The sequence below is a fragment of the Salminus brasiliensis genome, chromosome 6 (genome assembly GCF_030463535.1).
Source record: "Salminus brasiliensis chromosome 6, fSalBra1.hap2, whole genome shotgun sequence".
NCBI classification, from domain to species: domain Eukaryota; kingdom Metazoa; phylum Chordata; class Actinopteri; order Characiformes; family Bryconidae; genus Salminus; species Salminus brasiliensis.
The window spans coordinates 5,549,554-5,575,143 of record NC_132883.1 but is presented as its reverse complement, the minus strand read 5'-3'; the positions used below and the strand labels follow the sequence as shown (position 1 = coordinate 5,575,143).

The 25,590-nt window shown below is 42.2% G+C and overlaps 1 protein-coding gene across 1 annotated transcript in view; it reads right to left on the bottom strand.

Annotated features, from left to right (window-relative positions):
• Nucleotides 1-348: 348 nt before the first annotated feature.
• otud5a (OTU deubiquitinase 5a) overlaps nt 349-25,590 on the bottom strand; it is a 45,590-nt gene continuing 20,348 nt past the window's right edge. The window contains exons 3-9 of the mRNA XM_072681434.1: nt 10,343-10,407; nt 10,088-10,244; nt 9,351-9,499; nt 4,145-4,330; nt 3,140-3,347; nt 2,010-2,126; nt 349-963 (exon numbers count right to left, since the gene is read on the bottom strand). Coding sequence (XP_072537535.1) covers nt 842-963; nt 2,010-2,126; nt 3,140-3,347; nt 4,145-4,330; nt 9,351-9,499; nt 10,088-10,244; nt 10,343-10,407 — 1,004 coding nt within the window. The 3' untranslated portion in view covers nt 349-841. The remainder of the gene's footprint in view (nt 964-2,009; nt 2,127-3,139; nt 3,348-4,144; nt 4,331-9,350; nt 9,500-10,087; nt 10,245-10,342; nt 10,408-25,590) is intronic.

Below are 25,590 nucleotides of genomic sequence, written 5' to 3'. Positions count from 1 at the left end.
AGGGCTGATACAATGGAGCTTCCTTTGCATTCATATGCACTGGGCAAATAAGTGCATGGATTATAGCTGGTCATAACAGGACCTACCAAATTGTTCTTGCACTGCTATTGTTTCTGGACCTGCTCTACATCTGATAACCTACTGTACTTCTATAAACCTTCAGTACCAATAAAGCATTCGGATCCGACCTACAACACCATTCTATGCGCAATGCATTAGACACCACTTCTGCAAACCCCGCTAAAGCTGTGAAATACGTTCACATACAGTGACAACAGCTCACCCTACACGCCAGTGTTTCTAATATGCATGACTATTACAAAACAAATCAACAACAGAGATAACGTATTTCTTCAGAAACTTCTCCTTTTTTATTCCAAGAAAAAAAGAGCTTTTTTCATCCCAAACAAGAAAATAAAATACAACAAGCTTATATTAATCAGTTATTAAGATGATACAGTATGACATTTTTATAACTTTTTTTTTTTGTTTGTTTGTTTTCCAATGTTTGTTTTTTTTTTCTATGAGATCAGTTATGTTGGTTTAAACATGCACCTAAAGAAGTCCAATGTTGGCATCAGTGGCAATAGAAAGCAATGTAGTGGCGAGGAAAAGTCTTAGTGACAGGTCATTATTACTGATAGATGACCAGGGCGGTATGTGTGTGGTGGAAGGAGGGAGGAGGGGGTTGAGGGGTGGTTGGAGGGGGTGCAAGGGGGGAGTGAAAGGGCAAATGTTGTGTGTTTTCATGATGATTGAGAGAACGAGATTTGATTGATCCCCGTTTTTTCGGCCTCCTCCTGAAGGCTGGAGGACTGCATTGCGTGCCTCCGTGCCTTTATCAACTGCTGTCCGGAGAGGGCTCCCTATGCATGGCGGTCTTCTTCATGCTGTCGAGGTACTCCTGTTGCGACACCGCCAGAACCGAGGCCAATATCTCATCGTCCTCCCAGTCTGTCAGACCTTCGAGACAAAAGCGAGACAAAAAAAGACACACAGGCTTTATGTGTGGAGATGCTTTAACTACACTGCAACACTCATGCATTTACAAGTCTTGTGGTTTTGACGACCAGCCTACATCTCAGCCATTATTAGAGTTATCAGTAAGCTGCTCATTGGGCTTCCTGCTTAGATGCGAATTGAGCGGAATTAGAAAACAAGGTCATCTCAGAGTTATCATGCACGATCAGTCAGCAGGTTCCCCTTCCTCAATGTGCATGTCCACCCCCCCACACGTCTTACACCCACCTACTTGCTGAAGGGTGGGAAGAAAAAGGGTGGAAAAAAAATATATGCCCAAATATGTCCCTGAAAATGAAAAAATGCTACTAGATTCCATCAGCATTATGGAAATCTGGCCTTCTCTTAATGTGGATAAAGTATTCCTTTAATCTCTGACGTATCCCCTTTAGGGGTGCACCAACATTGTGCCAATTGTTATGGTAACTTTTTTCTTTACAGCCAACTCAAAGTCCAAGTAAAACTTGTTTTGCTGATTGTTATTAGAAAAGGTTTATTTTTTGGAGAGCAAAAGCACACCAAAGTGAACAACACTGTTTATTTTAGGGGTGCCCAATCATTCTGTGTTAGGGGACCAACATGCAATGTTTGTGGTGGGTGGAGAGGTTTGTAAGTAATAAAAGCATGGGGGGAATGTATTGCCAAGCCAATCCAAACACTGGTTTATCATTTAATCATTACAGAGGCTGGCCAAAATACAAACGCACCAGTTAGCCGTAGATTATGGTCGATTCTGTTTCCCTTCAGAACAGAAACGATTCTACATTAACCCCTTACACCCTGGGTTTAGTATTCAAATATGAATCCTAATGTACACACTTACGAACTGCTTGGTAACTGTTCGATTGATCTTGTGGCGTTCCACAGGGTTCTATTTTGGGACCTATCAAACTGATGTTAATTATGACAGTAATGTAGTTATGAGAGTGAGTGTGGCCTTCACACCAGGGTCTATTGGGTAAAATGAGAGATCAGAAATGTTGAGTTACCGAAAGCAGTCGGGGACATGTCCTGCATGATGGCCCGGTAGCCCAGTGCAGGGTACAGAGACACCAGTGAGGATGACGTGGGTCTGTCTGGTCCAACACAGGCCTGGTTGCTGGGCCCTGAACAAAACAACAGGAAGATCAGATACCACAAATCACACACATGCTTTTTTTTTATCTATTATTGCTTCTTATTATTTTATTATTTGCTCTGTAGTGTATGTTAGCTAAGTGTACTTTATATTATGCACGGATAATGTGATACAGGACACACACTTTTGTGCTTACTCATTCTTCTCGCCTCGACTGAACCCATTAAAGCCCCAAATATATTAGATTATCAGTTGGATCAGATATACCAAAGCACTGGAATACACACCATCACTTACTCCAGGACTGGCTTTGAGAAACCCTGCTGCCATTCCTGTAAGTGTTTCTCCATCTCTTTGACACAATTTCATTCAGTTCAAAGAGGAAATGTAATACATGTACTACAGTTTCCCAGTGTTCAGCAACTCCTGTACTAGAAAGCCAGGACATTGCACAGCTTCTTAGTTTCCTTGCTTAAAAAAAACGTCTGATTTAATGCAACATGAGCTGACTCAGGTGTAACAACTGGCACAGGGAGGAAGGAAACGGACTTTACAGAGGCAGGCATGATATTTGCAGTTTTATCTGCAGTAACAATTAGCTGACAATTATGAAAAAGAAGGTCAATAGGGATTTCTTTAGCATTGCCTTTTCCTTATTTAAGCTCTATGCATCATACAGTTCATATGCAGAATGATAAATGTGTTTTTTTCTGACTGCAATACAGGGCAGAAGGAAGGTCCAACTCTGGTCTAGAGGGCTGGTGTCCACACAGTTTGGTGACTTCCCTGCTCACCTTGTTTAGGTTTAGATGGTGTGCTAGAACCTGGACATCAGACTTTCAAGACCAAAGCTGGGACACTGCTGCACTTTCACAACAGTGCACTGAAGAACATTAAAAAAACAAATACCCAAAGAACTCAACTTACTGCACATCTTCAACTTGCCCGATTAATGGATTAATAAATTTTTTTATTAATTGATGGCAGATATAACAGTCAGTTGCAGTCGTTTGCTGTGGTAGTGGTGGTGGTGATGCGTACCAGGTGCACACGGCGATGGGGGTTTGGACAGCGCTAGCGCCGCTCCAGCCGGGGAAGGGGGCTTAGCCGCTGGGTCTGAGTGGGAGGGATCAGGGTTCTCAGGAGAAGGAGCGGAGCTTCGTTGCCGCGGAGACCGTGCGCTCCACTCCTCCAGGCCACTGGAAGCTGCGGCTGTGGCCGAGCTACAGGTGGCGCTAGCCTTTCGGGGCTGCAGGAAGGGAAACGAGAAAAAGACACTGTCATTTAATGAGCGAATGTTGATACTTTCGCTTCTGAGGCCTTTTTATATGAAGGCTTTGCATTTCTTTGAAACCAGGCCAGGTTCACAGGTGGCCGTAGTGAGAAAACGCAGAGGTAAAACCGCTTCCGAATGATGCGAGATGCTTCAAAACTGAAATTTATTGCATACATTTATGTGAATTGTTACGTATTATTGTAAATCCATAAAACGGGCACGTAGACAGACAGTAAATACTGCAAGTGAGTTTAGCAAGTGCTTTTGTGTGATTACAGCTAACCAGACACTACTCTGCATTGCTAGCATTACAAAGCACTTTTCCTTAGAATGATTCCAGATAACAGCATTATGCTGAGTCACAAAGGTAAAAATGCTCTAATGGTCGTGGTCTTTGTTCTGTGCACACCTAAAAGTAAAGGTGCTTCAGATGGTTCTTGGAGTGATCCCATAGAAAGACCACTTTTGGTTCCATCAAGAACCATGTTTATAATAGAGATGTTTGTAAGACCCTTTTAAAAGTCTAAAAAAACCCTTATTTGATATAAAAGGTTCTTTAAAGCTAAAGCTATTCAAAGCTATTTAAATGTTCTTTTACCCATTTAAAGCTTCTCTACACCGACAACTCTTACAGACCAAAAGTGGTTCTTCTATGGCATTGCTCCAAGCACCTTTATTTTTAAACAGTGTGGCATGAGGTGGATTAGGATCAAATGGAATGTGGTGTGCAAGGAAGCTGGAGGCAGATTCCCCACCCTGACCTCTCTCACCTGTCGTGCCTGCTTCTCCTGGTCCCGGAGCCACTGCAAGTAAGACTCGCGGGCCACCTGCTCCTCGATGGCCTCGTTGGTGGCCTCCCAGTCAGTAGCCCTCTTCTTATCCTCCAGCATCTGCTGCTCAATCCACGACTCCTCCGACGTTTTAATGGCATTCTTCATCAGAGACTGGTCTGCATACTGGCCACATGGAGGAGGTTGGGAGTGATAGATGGGCGGGCAGACAGACAGACAGACAGAAAAGGGTGGAGGGACAGACGAAAGGGAAGAGGTGAGAATAAGTGAGTGCTCATACCAGTGAAGCTGCAGATTAGAATGCTTTACTGATAAAGAGTCGCTGAAGCTTCAGGCCAAGCTCGAGACGTCTGAAGAATGTGCTTCATTACAGAACAAAAACAAAAGCTGAATAATAAAACCCTTTGATGAATCTCCTTCAACAGCGTTCACAGTCCCAATCCACACTGTAAGAGAAAGACTCCACATGGGCACCAAGAACAACGCACAGCCACAGAAGCAGCTTAACTGACCAGACCCTCCTTGTCCGGCCTGGAGCTTTCCGGAAGTGGCCAGTTTGATCCTATGCCCCGATTTCAGTGCTAGAATGCTCGTTCTCTCTTTCCCGCCATCTTTCTGTCACCCTGTCTGGAGGAGTGTCTCGAAAACTAGACAGCATGTGTTCAGCTCTTGTGCAGCACGACCGCAGGCGCTGTCCACTTGCCAACTGTGCTGTCCTCCGGCCAGTGCAGCCAAAGCCGGCATTTAGACAGAAACTGGCTGACCCTGACAGAGCCACTCGCACAGCTGGGGGCGGACAGCGGCGCCTGCTAAAGCCTGACCACGACACAAGCCACAAAAATCATCTAAACACCACAGACCAGGACCAGAGGGGCTGCTTTTACTTCTCAATACATTAACATTCGCAATTTGTCCAGATGTTTGTGGACATCCTTCTAAAGAATGTTGTATGTGCTGGGTGCTACTTAAAGTAGCTGAATAACTTAAGTAGCACCCAGCACATACAACACACCGGCAATAGAAATGAACTCTCTGGAGCAGATATACATAAACCTATTGGCACCATGCTGCCTAATGTCAGACGTGGGCTAGAAGCATATAAAGCCCCCCAGCATTGAGCTTTGGAGCAGTGGAAGAACTGTGTTCTCTGGAATGATGGTGGTGCTCCATCCAATACTTTTGTAATGAGTTGGGGATGAGGCGGGGTGGTGATCATCCAACATCCTGACCTCACGAAAGCTCTTGTTGCTGAATGCAATTAAACAACCACAGCAGTGCTCCTCCAAAATCTAGTAGAATGTCTTCTCTGGATGGTAGAGAAAGTTACTCCAACAAAAGCAAGATTTAAGTTTTTTAATACACTTGATGTCAAAAGAGCCAATAAATGTGGAGGTGTCCCAATACTTTTGTCCATACAGTGTATTTGTTTAACTCGCTAGATTTAGCTTAACAAAACACTGATTGGTCAAACAAACCACAACCATTTATAACTATTTATAACCATTTTTACCATCCTCTTCAAAAGCAGGAAAAAACATACGTCGTCACCAGAAACCAGCCTTGTCCCTTTTTTATATCATTCCCATTAACTCATCTGCTCATCGTTTTATCCCACTTGCCAATTCGCAGTTAACTGGATCCAATACCAAGCTCTAAATGCAACACGTCAGGTGGATACTTACATCCTAAACGAGCAACCACACTGAAAGCACTTCTATCTATGGGTTACACACTATAAATATCAGGCTGAGAATAGACAGTAAACATACGCTGTCCCTTCTGCACAGTCACTATTGGCCTGGTTTTCTCCCTAAATGCTGCCAGCCCTGCTGACTGGCATGGCCTTATCACTAGTCATCTGGCATACAAACAAAACGCTGCTCTGCTAATAAGGTTCCCCCTGAAAACCACTGATGTGTGGAATGCTTCCCCCCTCCAACCCACTCGGAGAGGCTCTTTGAAGCATGTGTGTGTGCATTGTGGAAGTGGGCTGCTGCGGGACACACTTCTCTGTCTCAGCAGGCTTTGATAAGCTCAAGACTATCACCTACTTCTGACTTTTCTGTCCAGCAAAAACAGGCCCACTCTGGCTCTGACCTGCTTGTGTGCAGACGCCAGTGACCTGGATTTAGTGGGTTCACACACACAAGAACACTGGCTGATTCTAAACGCATGGGTGTTTTGGTGGTTCTGGAAGACCTGATAAGGTGTTTGTTAAGATGCTGTGGAACTGGCTTTAAGTTGCTGCCTATACTGGTGGGATATTCAAGCACCCACCAAGCACTTCATTGGAAACACTGGGTAGAGACAAAACATGCCATGGATTCTACAAGATGCTCAAAGCATTCCTTTGAGAATCTAGTGCCTGTTGACACGATTGTCAGACGCAATTCCTGCAGATTGTTCAGGAGCACTTTCATGCACTGAATTTCCTGTTGTACCACATCCCAAAGGGGTTCTATTGGAATAAGATCCAAAGACTGAAAAGACCACTCAAGAACATTGCACTCATTGTGAAGTTCATTAAACCGCTTTTGCACTGCGACATGGTGCATCATCATGCTGGAAGTAGCCTTTAGAAGATTGGTAAATTGTGGTCATGAAGGGATGATTGTGGCCAGCAACAATACTTAGGTTATGGCATTTAAACTGTGATTGATTGATATTAATGAGTAACTAAGTAATGTAGTGAACACAGACATTTACATTTACATTTATGGTATTTAGCTGACGCTCTTATCCAGAGCGACTTACAAGGTTATTCGTATTACAGAGGTGGGCCAACCTAGTGTTAGGAATCTTGCCCAAGGACTCTTATTGGTGTAGCGCAGCATAGGCACCCAGATCGGGAATCGAACCCCAGTCTCCCACATGGTGTGGTAGTTAGCTGTGTTATCTGCTGCGCCACACCAACCACTGACAAATAATCAAGCTATCTGATTTCTTAAAAAAATAAAAAAAAGAAAGGCCAAAACAATAAAACTGGACTCAACAGAACAAGTACGAACCACAGAAGGCCGCTGTCTTGGACACGGATTTAGTTTAAGGTAATTTTTTGCTTTTGCGTCCTCAATTCAGAGTCTATGGCTTACCAAACGCTGTTGTGAGCATCTATACTTGTGTGTTCTGCAGCCGAAACACTAATCTGGCAAGGGGCGGGTTCTTAATGCTACTGTGCTGACTCCTTTGGTGTATGGAAAGTGAATCTGAGTGGATTATGCTGGAATTTCTGAGACAGAGGATGTCCAGGGAAAGGAGAACCCATATGGCTGCTGAACCCAGGCAGAAGGAAAGTGAAGGGTACAGTGTAGGGTACACAGCTACGCATAGGCTACAGCATACAGAAGCATAAACTGGCCTTTTGTCATGGACTAGATTTTCCAAATGTCCATTTAAAATGCTGCACTAGGATTATTCCCTGTCCGTGAAACTGGACTTTCAATATTTAACACTTAAAAGGTATAAAAGGACAACATTTAAATGGGCGTCTGAAAACACGACATTATGAATGTTCATTAAATCTTTAACCTTACTACATCTTTACATCTATGAATTAGGTCAGTGAAGAGTCAGCAGCACTTCAGCTATAAGGTCCTCTGTACCATATAGATCACGTAACACACACCAAGCACGTAGAAGCAGGTCCTGCCGAAATAGCACTAAACTGCGAAATGTGGGTGTGCGTCTTGGAGACGTCCAGTCCGAGCAGCTAACGGAGAGTGTGTGCATGAATACACATAAGCCAAGGTGACACTCCAGTGCTTTAAATCAATCACCCTGACAGGGGTTGCCTGGGTCAGATTAGCCTATACATACTCTCAATGAGTATCAAGCTACTAAGGTAAAGCAGAAGACTGATGACTCTCCATCATACCGCACTTGTAGAACATGATATCCAGAGTTAGACCGATTAATAACCAGCTTTAATTAATCTCGAACTCGCTTTTCATTCAGACGGATCAATGAAACCATGTTGTAGAACCTACTAAGAAGATTACTTTATTGATCGCATTGATGAGCTGAGATTAAGTGATAAGAAAGTTTGTATGTGTCCATTAGTGACATGCGGAACCACTTCTCCTTTGTCCGCACGCTCTTGCTTGCTTCACACTCGTTCAAAAATCCCTGAATTTGTGACATCTTAAGTCCTTCAGCTCAAAGGTAAAAGAGTGCAAGTAAACCCAAGCATCACTTGCTGAGCATTCACCCAGGCATTGCAATCTGAACCTACATCATACAGCTGGTTGAATTTGCATATTAAGACGCTTAGAGTCGGTGTTTGATTTTCAGTCTTGCAAACTGGACCCAGTATGTAACCCAAGATGCAGGATAACTGGGCAGATAACTAGGTGCCTTCTTCAGTGCTTTTTCAGCTACTGAATGCTTTGTGAATTAGCTGAGGAGATGATTGGGGAAAATAGTTCACACAAATGTCCAATTAAGAACTAAATGGAGCTGATCATTCCAGACATCTGGTGTCCAAACTGGAGGTTTGCACTGGTGCTACAAGGCTAAAGCAGCTAACACGTAATATTGAAAGCCACCAGGGTAGAACTGAGCAAACAGCATGACTAAGTTGCTTACTAGGGTTGTTAATCTAAAACAGACGTTTCTGACACTGTATGACACTAAAGCATGGTTTACTAAAATTCAGGTTTCAGAATGGTTGCAAATACAGAAAAAAAGCTGTTTAGACTACTCAGATGTGCCAAAATATTAAGACCAATTATTGATGCCTGATGGACAGTAACTGAATAGTCAGTTTCCATATTCGACATGCCTGTGGGGGACATGGGGGGACTAGAACTATTCAAAGTGCCTGTGACTAACAGGGCCCTGGAAAATGCATTAATAGAGTGTTTTGGTAGAGCTGTGGGGCAAAGTGTGATATATTTTCATGAGTCCCTGGCAGCACCACTGCTTGGTGCACATATGATCACCAAACCACCCCTTTAAACAAAAGGCATGGGACTCCAGTCTTAAAGGGCCAGACTGCTTCACAGTTTTGTGGTTTTCCTGCTTAAGCACAGCTGATTTAACCTACCCATTAAATGCCAGGTTTAGTAGGTGTGAAAACCACCAAATTATGTTGGTGTCTAGCCCTCAGTTCCCCACTCCTGAAGGAACTAAAAGCTGCAGAAGACTCTGCAGCTGAAGAGGCTTCAAGCAGAGAGTGCACACCTACCCCTGGTTTGAAGGCAGGGAGGCCAAGCCCCACTCCAATGGTGGCTTTGTTGGGGTTCACCACAGAGTTGTAGTGAATGTTGCGATGGTAGCTAACTCTGATGGGCTCGTCGTTGTTTTGATGGATTCCGTGGAACGTGTTGATGGGTTCTGAAGGAGGGGACAAACAGATAAAACAGCAGTAAGTCCAGCTTGATTGTGTGACTTCTCAAAACCAAAGGTAATGTCCAAAGGGACACCACAAAAGGGTGAGGAGGCCTTTCTGTTTGTTTGCAGGGTAAACAATTGGACTTTGCGCAAAGTAAAGGCAGATATCGGTCATTCTTAGCATACCTGTAGTTGATGGGGATCAGAAGCATGGTTACTTTCATGAGGTTATGGCAAGTGGTGTCAAACACAAAACACAAGGGTCACAGGGCATGAATTTATGAATTTGTTTTTTACTTATCTGTCCAGGCAAAGGCCTTTTAAACTGTCTGGTGAGCTCAATGAGAAAGCAACACTACATCACCCCCCTAGGCATGACGACTTAACTTGACATAAAGCTGGATCTTAAATAACAGTTTTGTTCTTTTGGTAAAATCAGTTTGCTCATCACCTCTCATATCACAGTTTGACGCATTCACCCACGCTTTTTTCTGTTTTAACAATTTCCAGATGATTTTTTTCTTTCCTCCCTAAATGAGAAGAGCGGGTTGCGCAGGGGCCCTCCCTTCCTCCCTCCCTCCCTCTCCTCACCTGTGCCGTACTGATACACTTCCACCGGCCGGTTGTACATCTCAGCCATGGCCTGCATCTCAATGTGGTTCCCATGACAGTTGTTTTTCCTTTTCCTGTTGATGTATGTGGTGAAGTCTTCTGTCACGTAGTTTGAAAAGTAGTCTGCGTTTTTCATCTGAGGATAAAAGGCACAAAAGGAGCCAGCACCTTACATTACTACACTTGCCTTCTACATCCTTTCAATGGCGTGCAGTGACGAAGCCAAACACTCACCAAGTAGTCCATGCAGTGTTTGCGAACGACTTCGTGCATATCTTGGTCTCCATAAACTTGGTCAGCTGTGAACAAATAGACAGACGTAGCGCAAATACATGAGAACGGGACAATGTACTGATAACCTGGCACGTATTCAGGCTCTGTGTAATAACTATGGCCTTATCCGAGACAAGTGTGATGGCAACGCAAGGCAGAAACTGGATTGTGGAACTGGATGAGTACAAGAAGAACTGGGGGGCTGATTTGCAAAAGTGTCTTTACACAGAAATTCTTTGTACATCTGCTTCCTTTTCTTAACTTTATACTTTGCCATCAGATGCCGGAGTCCAGGCGAGCACAATTGGCAAAAACTGACATATATACATACATACATATATACAGTACTGTCATGCCACAGTTTGCATATTTTTCACAGAAAATATATTTTCCTCCACGTGGTTTTAGTTTACATCCCTTCTAGCTTTTGTTTACTGATTTTCTTTTAATGCTTATATGCAGCATAAAAGGCTATGTTACAACGGCTACATAAGAAACCATCAAGAGTGTCAAGTGTCAAATGCTAAGAAAATAATTCAAATTTGTTAAGAGAATATTTGAGAACTTTCGGACCCTTCTGTAAGTTTCCAAATATTATCTTAAAGTCTTAATTCTTTTTTTTGAGATACTCCGTTGTTTTCCTACATAGCTCATTATAACATAGCCTTTTGTGCTGCTAAATTCATGCAGTACAGAGCAAAATGGAGGAGAAAGCGAATGAAACTTTTAAAAAATGTAAGTAAACAAGATCTACATGCGTCAGTGGAGGAAACGTTCCACAAATCCACCTTGGAAAGTGCAAGATCTGGAGTGACGTCGGAAAGTTACCATTTTCCTGCTAAACTAAATAGCACTTTAAAAACAATATCCACTTTTAATTTGGTTAAGTAAGACATGAATTCCAGTTATCCAACTATTTGAAATGCGAATTGTAGAATATTTAGATTTTTGATACGAGTATGCAATCGTGAAGTTCCGAAAAACTTAAGAAAACCAACAGTCCCTTAAATTTTTTATTAAGAGCAAAGTGAAGAAAAAGAAAATAAATCTTATCTTAACCTTTTTGTGAGGATTAATGAAATTAATAAAATCACACTTTAGAATGTAGCTCCTAAAAGAAAAATTAACATCTAAATCTAAAATATCATGTTTATTTGTAAAAAGTAAAAATGTGACTGTGACATTTCCGCACACAAGAGATTTGCATTTAACTCTTCTTGATCTGCACAGGTTATTGAGTTCAATTCAGTCTGACATGCATAGCTGCAGAAATCGTAACGCTAGAGAAATTTTTGGCGGGCTTTATCGTTGCTGATCTCAGTCGTGTGGCACAGCATGAGTCAAAAAAAGAAAGGGGAGAAAGAAAAAAAAAAAATGTGGTGCAGATGTAAACAAATGGGCGCGAAGGTTCCTCGCAGAGGCCATGCCTCTTCCTCCCCCAAAGCGGATATATGCAAATGACTGAGGGCTCATTCCAGCAAGTCACATGACTCCTGCCCGCACACATTCTCAGAATCTCTTAGTCAATTTCCTCTTTCACGACATCAACCTACTTCTGTTGCGACACTGGGGTCGAGGATGCCGCGCTTAACACGACACCAAAAAAAGACTCCCGAAAGAGTGACAGTTCACTGCACATCAATGCTCACGCTACACTGTTGAAACATGGCTGGGTTTTTTCCATTAATAATCGGAAAAATCGAATTCTCGTTCATTTTAAGGCTGCTTTAAATATTATGCCTGCATTTCATACTATATGCACGATCAATGATGACATTTACATATTCAATTACCAGCTCAAAACCGGCCTGCTGAAAACGCATGTGCAAAATAAAGAACTAGTGTGCGGAAAATTACGCATCGTGGAATAAACCAATACAGCCATGCAATTCCAAATAGACTAAAATGCACATACATTTAAGAAACCTCTTCGAATAATACTGAATATTCAGTGGCGTAATGCTATAATTGATTAGTTATTTAGTCTATTATTACATTATACACCACAATAAAATGCCTTCTGCAAACCTACTGCATGTCAATTCTGCTAGGATAGAAACAAAACAACGCTTCTAGAGTGACCCATTCTGCCGCTCACTGGGCAGAAGAAAAACGGAAAAGGAAATAAAGGTTCTAAGAATTTGAAGTACCTTTGCATTGCAGGAAATGTCACATAAAAATGTATGGCGGGGAAAAAACACTCAAGTACTGTTTCCTTAAACGACGTCATTCTCTCCAATGGTATCTTGGAATGGTCGTTTTGCTTCAGATGGACTATCACTTTTATTTGACTCCCCAAGGAGAATAGAGGCTGACAGGAGAGGATAGCTATACAAAGCCAAAATCCTCTCCTGTCAGCCTTTATTCTCTTTGTGAATGTGGCAACATCAAAGTTTGCTTTATTTTTTGTCAGGAATAGCAATGGGCAAAATTACGCTTAGAAAAGAGTAAGGCTGGGCAATATGGTAAAATCATTATATCACAATATTTAAAAAGCATTTTTAAGAAACACAATGTTTATCGCAATGAACCCACCCCTTCATAACCCCCTCTAACACTAGCAATGCTCCCGACACTAGGAGGGTAAGGACTTAACATATGTCTCCTCCAGTACATGTGAAATGCCTTTTTTCAAACCGTCGCCTCGCCGGGCAGCCGGCATGCCCCCAGCAGGTCCCCAGCTCCACCACTTTAGCTAACAGATGGCTGTGCCGGCCAACGCTGCTTTAAGAGTGATGAGGGGAGAGAGCGCTATCTACCCACCTGCAGCTCAGACTAACTGCCCACTGATGGCAAAGCGACGTGGCTGAAGATTCGAACATGGCACTATTTTGACACAAAGACACAGACTCCTAAAAACTGTTGTTCCAAATCCTCTCCCACACTGTTCTGTATTTCTTGCATGAAACAGGCCTAATTGTGTGCTTGGCAAGGATGTCATTTGTTCCATGATCTTTAAGCACAGACTATATCCACGATTTCTCACTACATTTAATCACAACATAATAAACTCTTGTCATATCGCCCACCCCTGAAAAAGGGGATTCTAAATGCTTGTTGGAAAATGATAAAGAACCCTGAGAAAAACCCTGCAAATTCACCATAAACCCAAAGAACTTTTTCAGGGTTTGGATTTCCCCAAACTCGCATTAACATGATCACCAAATGCTGGAAGCTAGTAGAAGCTGCATCACACTTTCTCTGATGTTGAGATGCTCTTAGACCTTTAACGCTGGGCCATTTGGTTATTTCTCTATGTTGGGCTGTTTTTAAAACACTGGCAAAACAATGGCGAACACCAGTGAAATACAACTGGTATATGGTTGGTAGATCTCACTAGTGCACTGATGCTAATGGATCCAGTAAAAGTGGGCTTTACAGAGTCCTGAACTGTTCTAAAGAGTCCAAAGAATTCCCCAGAAATCCAAAGAACTAGTGTCCCTTGGCTTTCTTTCCCCCTCCAGAGTTGGGTTTCCCCAAACTGGCCATAATATGATCACCAAATAATGAATAATTGATCATTTACGGCTAGAATTAGGTTATCATTTCGTATCACCAATCAGCCAGATATACTACATGTCCACTGTGGAGTGGTGGAACTGTAATCTCTGGAACGATGGAGTTGGAGATGAGGTGGGGTGGTGATCATTAACATACTGAGCTCACTAAACACTCCTGTTGCTGAACGCAATCAAATCCTCACAGCAATGCTCTTCAAAATCTAGTAGAAAACCTTCTTCCCTGGACAGTAGAGACAGTTACTCCAACAAAAGCAGGATAAACTCTTTCTAATACCCTGGATTTCAGTAGAAACAATTCAATAAGCAGGTGTCCCAATACTTCTGTCTCTACATGACATAGCAGACATCACGAGTGCACTATGTAATGCTAATGTATCTACTTAACAGTGTGTTTTGCTCAGTCCTAAACTGCTCTAAGGATTCCCAAGAAGAATTTCCCACAGACCCAAAGAAGTAGCGCTGTGACCGACGCATTACTATTCAAGCCATGAAACCCAATCACAGCTGGATACAGATGGCCCACAGGTACAGCCCTCGGTGCTGAAACAAACAGCACTGGCCCGCTGCTGGAATTTCTGACTGCTTTCAGTTCCCAGTCTGGACTGGAGCTGGGTGTTTTCCAGCTCCACTTATTGTTTCCATTCATAATGCTGAGGTGTGTGTGAGTGTGTGTGGATAGACAGACGCTCACAGCTCTCGCTATAATAGAGCTATCCGAGTGAGGCAGGGACACCCCCCTCCCCTCCCCACAGTGTGGGACATTTGCATGAATCTGACTCATCTGTGATCATAAACACCTGCCTTTGTTCTTTCCCAATTTCGACCTCAATTTGACAAGCAAATCACCCAAAAAAAAAAAAAAAGTCACACAAAGTGAGGGCTGCCACGTGGGGACCGGAGGCATTGCTGGGCGTGGCTTAATGTGATTAACCCGTAGGGGTGTAGCAAAACACAAACTTCCATTAGATTCAATGTATTAAGAGCTGCTTCCTTGTGAGACATGCAGAACTCCCAACACATCCAAAGCCTTGTACACAGTCATATCAGAAGATTATGACCACCCCTGGTCATCAGCTCCACGTCCCATAAAGGGGGAGAGTTTCTCAGTCCATCTGTTTCTCTGCATAATTTGTTAGTCTACTGCTCTTCAATGATCAGGACCCCACAGGACTGACCACCACACAGCAGGCAGTATTTAGGTGGTGGGTCATTCTCAGCAGTGACCCCAACATGGTGGTGGTGAATGTGTTGGTGTGTCTCGCTGGTATGAGTGGATCAGACACAGCAGTGCTGCTGGAGTTTTTAAACACTGTGTCCACCCACTGTCCACTCTAATGGATGATCCTACCTAGTTGGTCCAGCTTGTAGATGTAAAGTCAGAGACAGAAGCTCTGTATCTGCTGCTGCACAGTTTGTGTTGGTCATCCTCTAGTCCTTCATCAGTGCTCACAGGATGCTGCCCACAGGATGATGCAGTTGGCTGGATCGTTCTGGTTGGTGGACTGATCTTAGTCCAGCAGCAGCACTGTGGTGGTCCTGTGGGGTCCTGGCCATTGAAGAACATTGAAGAAGGGCAAAGGAGGCTAACAAAGTATGCCAGCTCCTCCTATATGACAAGTGGAGCTGATTATAATGCACAGAAGTCATTCCAAACCAGAGGTGGTCATGATATTCTAATATGACTGTGTAAATCTCAAGTGTGGCTCAAACTGAAATATCTAGAAGAGGATAGAGGCTATACGGTACATAAAGTTGTGTCCAAAGGTTTTGAGACACTCTTTTAAAGATTAGTTAGTTAATTCACCTATTAACGATGCACCCATTACTGACACAGGCATTTAATTACTCATGCACAGCTCGTTTAATTGCCAAAGAAAAGCACAGCCAATTTAACGGGAAGTTCTGGAGGAGCCATGCATGAGTCTAATGTCAGGGGCATTCAACCCCACAGCACTGGGAACACTGGGCTATGTAGCAGTGGTACTGACTTCTCTAAAGTGCTGGAGCTCCAGCTAACATCTCTAAGCTAAGTTTGTGTGGCATTTGGGATTTGATCATCCATTATTAGTACCTAAACTCATGAATGCTATCAAAAATCCTTAAAGCAATGTTCCAAAATCTAGTGTAAGGACTTTGTGGAACAGTAGAAGCAAACGCTTGTATAGTGCCTTATTTGAGAAGATCCCACATTAATCCATTGGAAAGGGACAAGATGAGCAGACATGGGAGATGATGCCTCCTCAAACGAAGCCTGGATCATAACCATGCGCTGAGAAGCTGCTCTGCATTTTGACATTCCTTGAGGACACCATGAAAAGACAAAGTGACAACATAGCGAAACAGGAAGGTAGTCCAGACAAGCGCCGTTTGTTGACACACTTCAAAATTTCTGTGTGTTTTGAGTTGAGAAGTTTTCCCATGGCTGAGTTTCTCCATTCCAGGTCATACAACAACAGTCAAATGCTAGAAGCTAGCAAGAACCTGCAGCTCTTCGGTCTAAGCCAAACAAATGGTCTATCGAATACAGAAAAGGGTTTGTTGGTTCTGTATATCTCCAAAAGGGTTCCACTATCAATAACAACTGTCTACTAAAAGGTTTAAGCAGGCAAAGAACCGCAGAGGCAACCCAATGATTCTTTGAGTTTCCCATTGGGTTCCACAATATATGGACAAAAGTTTGGGGACACCTGCTCTTTCATCATCTTTTCTGAATTCAAGGGTTTCAAAAATAGTCAATCCTCTCTACTGTCCAGGGAAATGCTTTCAACTAGATTCTGAAGCATTGCTGTGAAGTTTTACTTGCATTCAGCGAATTTAGAGACGTTAGCAAGGTCAAGACGTTGGCTGATCACCACCATACCTCATCCCCAACTCCCCCAACTAATCCCAAAGGTATTGGATGGAGCATCATCCATTATTCACAGTTCTTCCACTACTCCACAGCTCAAAGCTGGGGGGGGGCGCGTTATACCCTGTCTAGCCCACACCTGGCATTAGGCAGCATGGTGCAAGTAGAATGAAGTGTCCTATTCTATTGGCAGTACTTATCTACAGGGACTAGACAAGCTGGGTGTGTGTGCGCATGCACATCTGCACATCTGTGTCAGCAATGGGTGCAACCTGAAGTAGCTTATTGTATTATTGTATTAATTAGAAGGGGTGTCCATAAATATTTGGACATAGTGTATGTAGCCTCCCTGCCCCCACAAAGGGCTAAAAAGAGGCTTGCTTAGTCTTGAGGCCTATGGCAGTTCTACAGTGATCGGCAGTGCAAACTCTAGTATGCATACAGCGATCGGTTATCTTCGCATATTGCTGCATATCCACTAGTTTAACGCTTTATTTGAACAGTGAGTTGGGCTGTTTATCACTTTTGGACTAATTATGGTTCAAAATATGATAATTATTACAATTTAAGGTCTATTTAATTGTACATATTAAGGTCTATTTAATTTGCTTTAAAAGCAAAAGATGATAAATGCATGCTAAACAAATGCCGCTACTGCTAACTCTAGATCATGAACACTAACAGATACTTTAAAGGTCTTCAAACGGTGCATTGCTTAATCTTTAGAAAGTTCAGAAAAGGTCGTATAGTCTACACTCTGAACGCTGTGAAGATCATACACCACGTGGTTCACCAAAATACTCCATGTAGTAAAAGTTCCCAGCAAAGACTAGGCGTTACTAACTATTGTGGGTTCTTCATTCAAATATACATTACAAACTGCTCGACTACAAGAATAGGGCTGGTGACCTTTTCCTAAAACCGGTGACCAATGATGAGAAAGGAATTCGTGTCGCCACAAAAAGCGGAAGCAAAAAAAGAAAAATTGCTGGTTTGGTCTACGGAGAAAAGCACACAGAAACAGCTAGGCTTCATGGGAAAGGAGAAGAGGTTAGGTCCGTCACTTAGCAGAAGCAAAACCACAACCGCACCGATAGAGGCCACAGATAGAGGCTACGCTGCTAACCAGCAAGAGCCATTCTAAGAAAGGGCGGGCGCTGGTTGTAGCCGGACACACCCATGGCCCGCCCCTCCAGGCCTGCAGGTCTATGATATGGTTTATCGCCCAAAGCCAGGGGCCCCAGTGACGCTGTAAGAGTGTAAAAGTGCATTCTTTACAAGAATCCTGACATGATCCATGGAGGCCACGTGACTTCAAATCGCTCATTCAAGCTTTCAAGCGTCAGGAAACGCGTCATGACACAATACTATGGAAAATTGATAAGCGTGCCCCAATTCAGAGAAAGTGTGGTATGTGGTGGCTATGAGGCAACGTAAGAAGCGAAGTCCATTATTTTGGGCATTGATTATAACAGTTATAACAGACAATGAACTACCACAAAATTCGAATTCCCATTTATGGGATAGTTCATTTTTATTTAGAAACACTACTTTTGGTCCACTAAAGAACCACGTTTTTAAAAAACACAAATAAATGTATGCAATCCATGTCAGGTAGAGCTTCTACTTTAAATTTGGGTTCTTCTCAGAACATCATGTAGAGGCTCTATAAATCAATAGGTTCTTCACACTCATCCATTTCTTTTACAAGAACAGTTAAGTTATGGTCAATTGAACTGCATTTTGGGGAACCAAATAAGGTTCCTTAAATATATCACCTTAAATACACTTTAGACATAGCATGTTAAACTCTTCTACAGGGGGTGTTTGACCTTTCTAGTTTAGAAAGGCTAGGCTGTGACTCAAAAGAGAAGTCTTAAAACTACAAATATGTGTTTAACAAAAAAAGGATGCTAAAAGTTATTCATTTTAAGACTCTTTCTGTAACTACTATAGATTTCTCAATAACTACTGCAATCGCAAAAAAATAAATAAATAAATAAATTTTTAAAAATGTGTCCGAACCAGTATCATGGCTGCCCTATAAAAGTTCACTGAATGGCTAACAATAAGTTACCAAAACAGCCAGATTACTCCATTCTAAATAAAAAGGGTTCTATATAGTACTGAAAATGTAAGCATTTGACACTTATTTTAAGCACTTAAGTTGTCATTGTTCTATACAGAACCACTACTGTACTGAAGAACCCTTGAAGAACAACACTGGACACTGCGACCACTCAAAAGAGAAATTTTAAAAGTACTTTGAAAAATGCACCAAGATGTGAAACATCCTGAAAAGCTTATTATTCTGTTACTGTTACTATATCCAACAATAACTACACAGCACAGAAATATTATGTGGAACTTTAAAATGAAGGCAGCCAGGAGACTGGTTTCAAATTCACTGAAAAAAAGTTAATAGAACAGCACAGTAACAACATTACTGTTTTGGTTCGATATAGGGCTGGACGATATGGTAAAAATATTGCATTACGATACTTAAAGATATTTTACTGATAAACGATATTCATCAGAATAGACGTGATCGCAGACAAAATGCATCAGTACTGATGGATTTTTTAAAAACTACCATCCAAACACTCTCCCATATTTAGTACAGTGATTTTTACTGAAATGTGCTGCACTTTATCCCATTAAACCAGACTAATTAGACTGTTTGTAAGGAAACATGCAGCTGATCAGTGTTCTTTAAGCACTGATCATGTCCATGTGAATCACGATAAGAAAATTTATCACGATACAATAAAATACTGTCCTATTGCCCAGCCTTAGTTCCATATAGTACAGATAAAGGGTTAAACAATAGTGGAACCCCATTTAAGCATTAAGCATTTGAACCCCCACTGTTCAGAAGAACCAATGAAGAACCCCAATTTCAAGAGTATAGCTAAGGTTTATCCTCTTATGTTTACAGGTATTACATGAATTTCATTGTTGCTGCCATGCAAAAACCTTTTATCTTCAATTCTACAGGAGAAAGAAAAAAAAACTCAATATAGAAAGCTTTTATTCCAAATCCCTTTGGAGTATTTATATTGGCCCATTCGTCATTGGTTAAATTTTGCTGCAGTGTACAGAACATCTGTCAGATCCAAACCATCAAAAAGTGAAAACCTGCAAAAACGGATACTCAAGTTTATGCAAGTTACGCACCTATTAAAGCAACTGTGGGAATTTATGGGAGTACAGGCACACCTCGGCAGTTAATATTCTTTAAATAAAAAAATGAAGCATGCTTATTATTATTTATTTATGACTTATTTATTATTGTTTATTATTGTTGAGGTTTCAGCAACTCCTCAGTGAAGAATTCCTGTAAGAGGATGGAATGTAAGCATAACTAAAGCCAGCGAGCATCTCTGCGCCCGCTCAGCAAAGCTCCTCTACATGCCCTGTGCTCCAGAGTGTCGGCCAGTTCTTGTACGTGTGGAACATTCAGTAGCAGAGTTCAGCTGTTCAGAGATGAGGTCACTCGCTCTGATCACGCTGCCACACAGCCAGGTTCCAACGACCTCCAGTAACGCCTGACCAGTCACTTCCACCTCTGACCCCTCGGAGTGGACGAGGAGAAGGGAGAAGGTAAACATCCACCCCCACCAACACCTCCCATCTCCCAAAAAAAAAAAAAAAAAAAAAAAAATCAATCCCTCCTACACACATTTCCTCATGTAGTCATACCAAACCCTGTGCAGAGGATCATGCTGAGGTTGCTGACGTTTCCAAAGTTCTACATAATTCAGTGGTGAAGACGTAAATGGTCATTTACAGTGGGCATGGTGTTAAAGCTTTTGACATTGACAGTGGTGTGATAGAAACCAGTTACAATTCATTTACAGTCATGTTATGAGATGTCCAAATTGATCAGTGAACCTTCATGCGTCTACAAAAGTTTAATATGCAATGACAGCCAGGGAATCCGGACCACAAACGAAAGAAATCATTTCTTTAGATGCTATTTCGCCTTCGCCATATGTCCAAATGTTTGTAGACAGCCCTTTTAAGGAATGCATTAGGCTACTTTAATTGCGGACACACACAGCTTACAGTGACAGTGTAGTCACTGAGAAACCTTGCCAAAAGAACAGGATTCTGGAGCAGAAACACATGAACCTATTGGCACCATCCTAATGCCAGGCATAGGCCAGAGGGGTACGCTTTGAGCTGTGGAGCAGTGGAAGAACTGTGTTCTTTGGACTGATGGTGGTGCTCTATCTAATACTTCGGGGATGAGGTTGGGGATGAGGTTGGGGGATGAGGTTGGGGGATGAGGTTGGGGATGAGGTTGGGGATGAGGTTGGGAGTAGGGGATGAGGTTGGGAGTTGGGGATGAGGTTGGGAGTTGGGGATGAGGTTGGGAGTTGGGGATGAGGTTGGGAGGGCATCCAAAATCCTGATTTCAAGAACACTCTTGTCCCTGAATGCAATCAAATCCTCATCACAATGCTCCAAAATCTAGTAGAAAGCCTTCTTCCCTGGACAGTAAAGATGGTTACTCCAACTCGTTTTAAACGTCCTTAAAATCAAAAGAAACAATGAATGTCCCTAAACTTTTGTCCAGATAGTGTGCATTAACTTTACCAACCACTGTCATAGAACTAATGAACCATATCTGAAAAACAGACATGCAAATGTGAAGATGGTTTTAAAGGATTAAAGAACCTCTATGTAAATATGGAAGTTCTTCTTATCCCACAACTTTAGCATCATGTGGAGGTTTTTTAAAATGTTCAAAATGTCCGTCAGACTAATCCTTTTCATTGACCAGAATGGATCTCTTAAGAAATGCCCACTAAAAGGTGTTACAGTAAACCAAAAACATCACTCCAAAAGATCCCATTTGGGCTTTTAAATTAAGAGGTATTTGGACGTCTCTGGTGTTTGAATTTGGTGTATTTAAATCAGCTTATTAAAACAATTCTCAGCTAATCAAATATGAAATTTGTTTAAAGAAAGAACCCAGTCAGATCCTGACAATACAAATACTCATGGACCCTTTAGGCACCACTCCCACCCATGCTTAGTAACTTTTTAAAGGCTCAGAATTTTCCTACCTCAGCCCTTTGAAGCCACAGTGGCAAACACGCTTACATTTGCAAGTAGATGATGTGAGGTTCGGCTAGGATTTGAATTTGATGAGGTTACTGTGAACGGTCCTGTTTTTTCTGAAAGGAAAACAGTGCTTGCAAATAAAAAAAAAAAAAAAAAAAAATAAAAAAAAAAAAAAACGAAAACAAAAATAGAAATTAGAGAGAGCAGATCATACAGAACCTGCACGTGTGACTGCAGCTCAGAGGTGTTCCTGTGATGCAGCTGTTGCTAGCTAAGGTGTTGCTAGGTTGAGGTGTGACTAAAAACATCTGACTAAAATGCAGGGTGCCAAAACCTTTGCTTAAAAACATTTAGGGCAAAAGCTCATCCAATATGTCTGGCTAACTGAGCTGCGTCCACAAATTTTAGGCAAATTGGGGGATGCCAAAATGTTTGCCCAAAAGCTCATCCAATACGTTTGGCCAATAGAGTCGTATTATTATTACATAGCTTCAGAGGCATTAAACTCTTCAGTCGTCTGATTCTATTTACTACCACAGTTAAATATCAAAATTCTGCAGATATCTCTTAAATAGCCCCTGCCCTGCTCCCAACACACCTGATCCAGCTAATCGGGTAATTAACAAGCCGTTCCCGAGTTGAAGATGGTGCGTTAGAGCAGAAAACCACTAAAATATGCAAGGCAGGGGGTCCTCCTGGACCAGGGTTGGGAACTACTGCTCTACACACACCAACCCCCTCTGAATTCATTTGTTTTGATCAATCCAGGTTAATGAGGCTGATTCAACACATCAAAACATTTAGAAAATCTCCACAAACTGATTCTTAACTGAGTCTTAAAGCAAAGAAAACACAAAACTAGAGAAAACTGGGATATGGTAACACTGATGTACTCATTCAGGGCCTGGTGTTACCTAACAACAGCAGAGCACATGGGGTTTGGCAAGCAGGGAGCGGGACAGTAAGAGCAAAGTTCTCAGATCCCCCAGGAAAAGCAACAGCATCCCTCAGTCAGCTGCTGCACACTCCCGCACACACTGGGCATGAGTCTGCACCACAGCCCTGCATGCTCAGCCCTCATGCTGTCTGGACGTGATGCGTGCACACACACACACACACAAACAGCCAGATAGACGTTTCACCCATCCATTATGATTACAATTATGACCCCCAACACTTTCTTCCTTACGCGGGTGTGTATTCACATAGATGGCACACTCAGTTCCCACTGATGTTGTAAGGTTGTGTTGCTATGCACAGATTTGAAGGTGTAGATTCTGGAGTGATGAAACTGACTAGAATCGAACAAGGGGTGATCAGTTGAAAGCGGAAAGCGTCTACACGGGCAGCAAACCGCACCAGAGTTCGCTTGAAGCGAACCCAAGACAATCAGAGACCACTTCTCTGGACCAGGCTCGAAAACAAGCTCACACCTGACCAAGCGTACCAAATTCTCAATTTATAATATATTACAATACAGAGAAAACGATACATAAATAAAAGGTTTCAGAACAAGCTTTATAACATTACACTGTACAGTCACAAATAAGACCTTTTATATGTAAACATTACCCGTAAAATTAAATAAATAAATAAAAATAACAAACATATAAAAAGGTCAACTTTAAAGGAAAAGGAAAAATCGTTTTAACTTTCAACAGAAGTAAATGTAAAATGATTTATTCCAAGTAATTTGGAGCATTTCGATGGGTCCACTCATCGTGAAATCTGGACACAATATAAACGGCAACTGCCGGATTCACATTACGTCAGAAAGTGAAAGGTGGTAAAAATGGAGATACAAGTTTTTTTGTGCAACAGCATTGATGCAAGATCCTGTATAATTTGGTTCTTTTCTCGTTGCATGAGAAGTCCAGGACATCTTTCTGGTAGGCCAAAGCAACCATCTCCACAGGCCAACTTGGACCAGTGGGCAGCCCTGCTCTACATCTACAGGATTTGACGGACATGCAAATTACATTACAATTACACAGGAAGAACACTGCAGTATTACTTAATTACTGGTGAAGTGTGGGATGCCTGCCTAGCTAGGGAATAGAACCCTAGTCTTCAAGTGCACTACTGTGGTGATTACGCATGCGTATCACCGACGTAGCGTTGGTTACATTTCCAAATTTGGCAGCAGTAGAGGTCAGATTTACATCCCAACTTCCTACTTTTATAAATTTCAATAATAAATATACTTCCGTTACCAGTGCAGCCCAGCTGAGGACGTGTTCCCTATTTAACATCTTGGTTCCTCTTAGAATGCTTGCTCATTAGATCTACACATATGGAAAGCTTTGTCGGTTATATAATTTTTAACTCCACCACTAAAACGCACATGATGTTATTGAAGATCTGAGGTCTGATGATATCAGGGTGAAAACTGCTCACTAGGTGAAAGGTCACACCTTTGTGTCTTATAGTGAGGGGAGATGGGGATTGCCAGGCTTTCTCAACAGCAAAGCAGCAATGATCCTCCAGGCCTGCCGGGTAAAAGTTCAAAAGCCAGACAGGGGCAAAACTGCTGTCTCTTACACTAACAGAGGCAAAGGGTGCAGACTTCAATATCACAATCTCTGTCTGAGATGGCCGCAGAAATGACAGAAAGCACTACTGTTTTGGGTTAAGGGGTTTCAACACTGGCGCACGTCACAACTGCATATTCTCCCAAGACGTCATTACTGCCTGACATTCTTGTCATAATCATCTGACATGGCTTTACAGCCAAGTCTGACCACGAAGACCTGTTTTTTTGGGTGGTTTTCTGGCCAGACAGTATTTGCTGTAATAGTCTGACATGACTTTTGTACAGCTGTGGGGTCAGACAAGCTTTCCTATAGATCTTTTTTACTCTATGACCTTTCCAACACTTTCACTCATGCTTTACTTCAACACATCTGTTCTTTTTACGTTAGGGACTTCAAAAACTCTTAATGCGGTCATGCCGTTCTGTTGGATGGAGAAGCCAACTTGTAATGTTTGAAATATTTTACTGAACCACGCGGAAACCCAACTATTCACATCTGGGTTTGGTCAGGTTCAGATATTGTTGCTAAAGTATCTGCTGGGGTCAAATTTCATGTTTGGCTTCTCATAACGTCCCCTACCTTGAATGGGTCTTGGTCAGCATGTGCCGCAGCGTTAGCTCACTTTATTGTTTTTTCCTATTTTTATTAGCTTAAACAATATGTATTCTGTGACACTGAACCCTCTCATTTTTGGCAGCAAGGTCCAGCAAGATCCTTGCTGCCAAAGATCTCTGAAATCAGCCTGAATACATAACTACAATGTAGTAAAGTTTTACCTGAAAGAGAAAATATTTAAAAATGTATACCAAAAAAATGTATCAGCTTATTCAGAACTATTTGTGAATTTGGAGAGGGTACCAACCCTCAAACTGGGAAAGAAGACAACCCTCAGTCAGGTCCAGAGTCAGTTTTGTCTCGCTACGGTCTGGCTTAGACACTTTAGTTGACATACAGTAAGATTGGGGCTGAAATGTGTCAGGTTACAGTCAGACCAGGACAAAATCTGGTCAGGCTACAGTCTGCTGACTGAGGTAGAATTGTGTGAGGTTACAGTCAAATTGGGGCAGAATTTTGTTGACTATGCCAGAATTTTGTGAGGACTGGGGCAGAATTTTGTTGAGTTACAGCTGGACTGGGGACGAATTATGTCAGGCTACAATTGGACTGGGGCAGAATGTTGCAGAGTTAGGACTGGGGCAGAATGTTAGGCAGACGTGGGCATAATTTGCATGG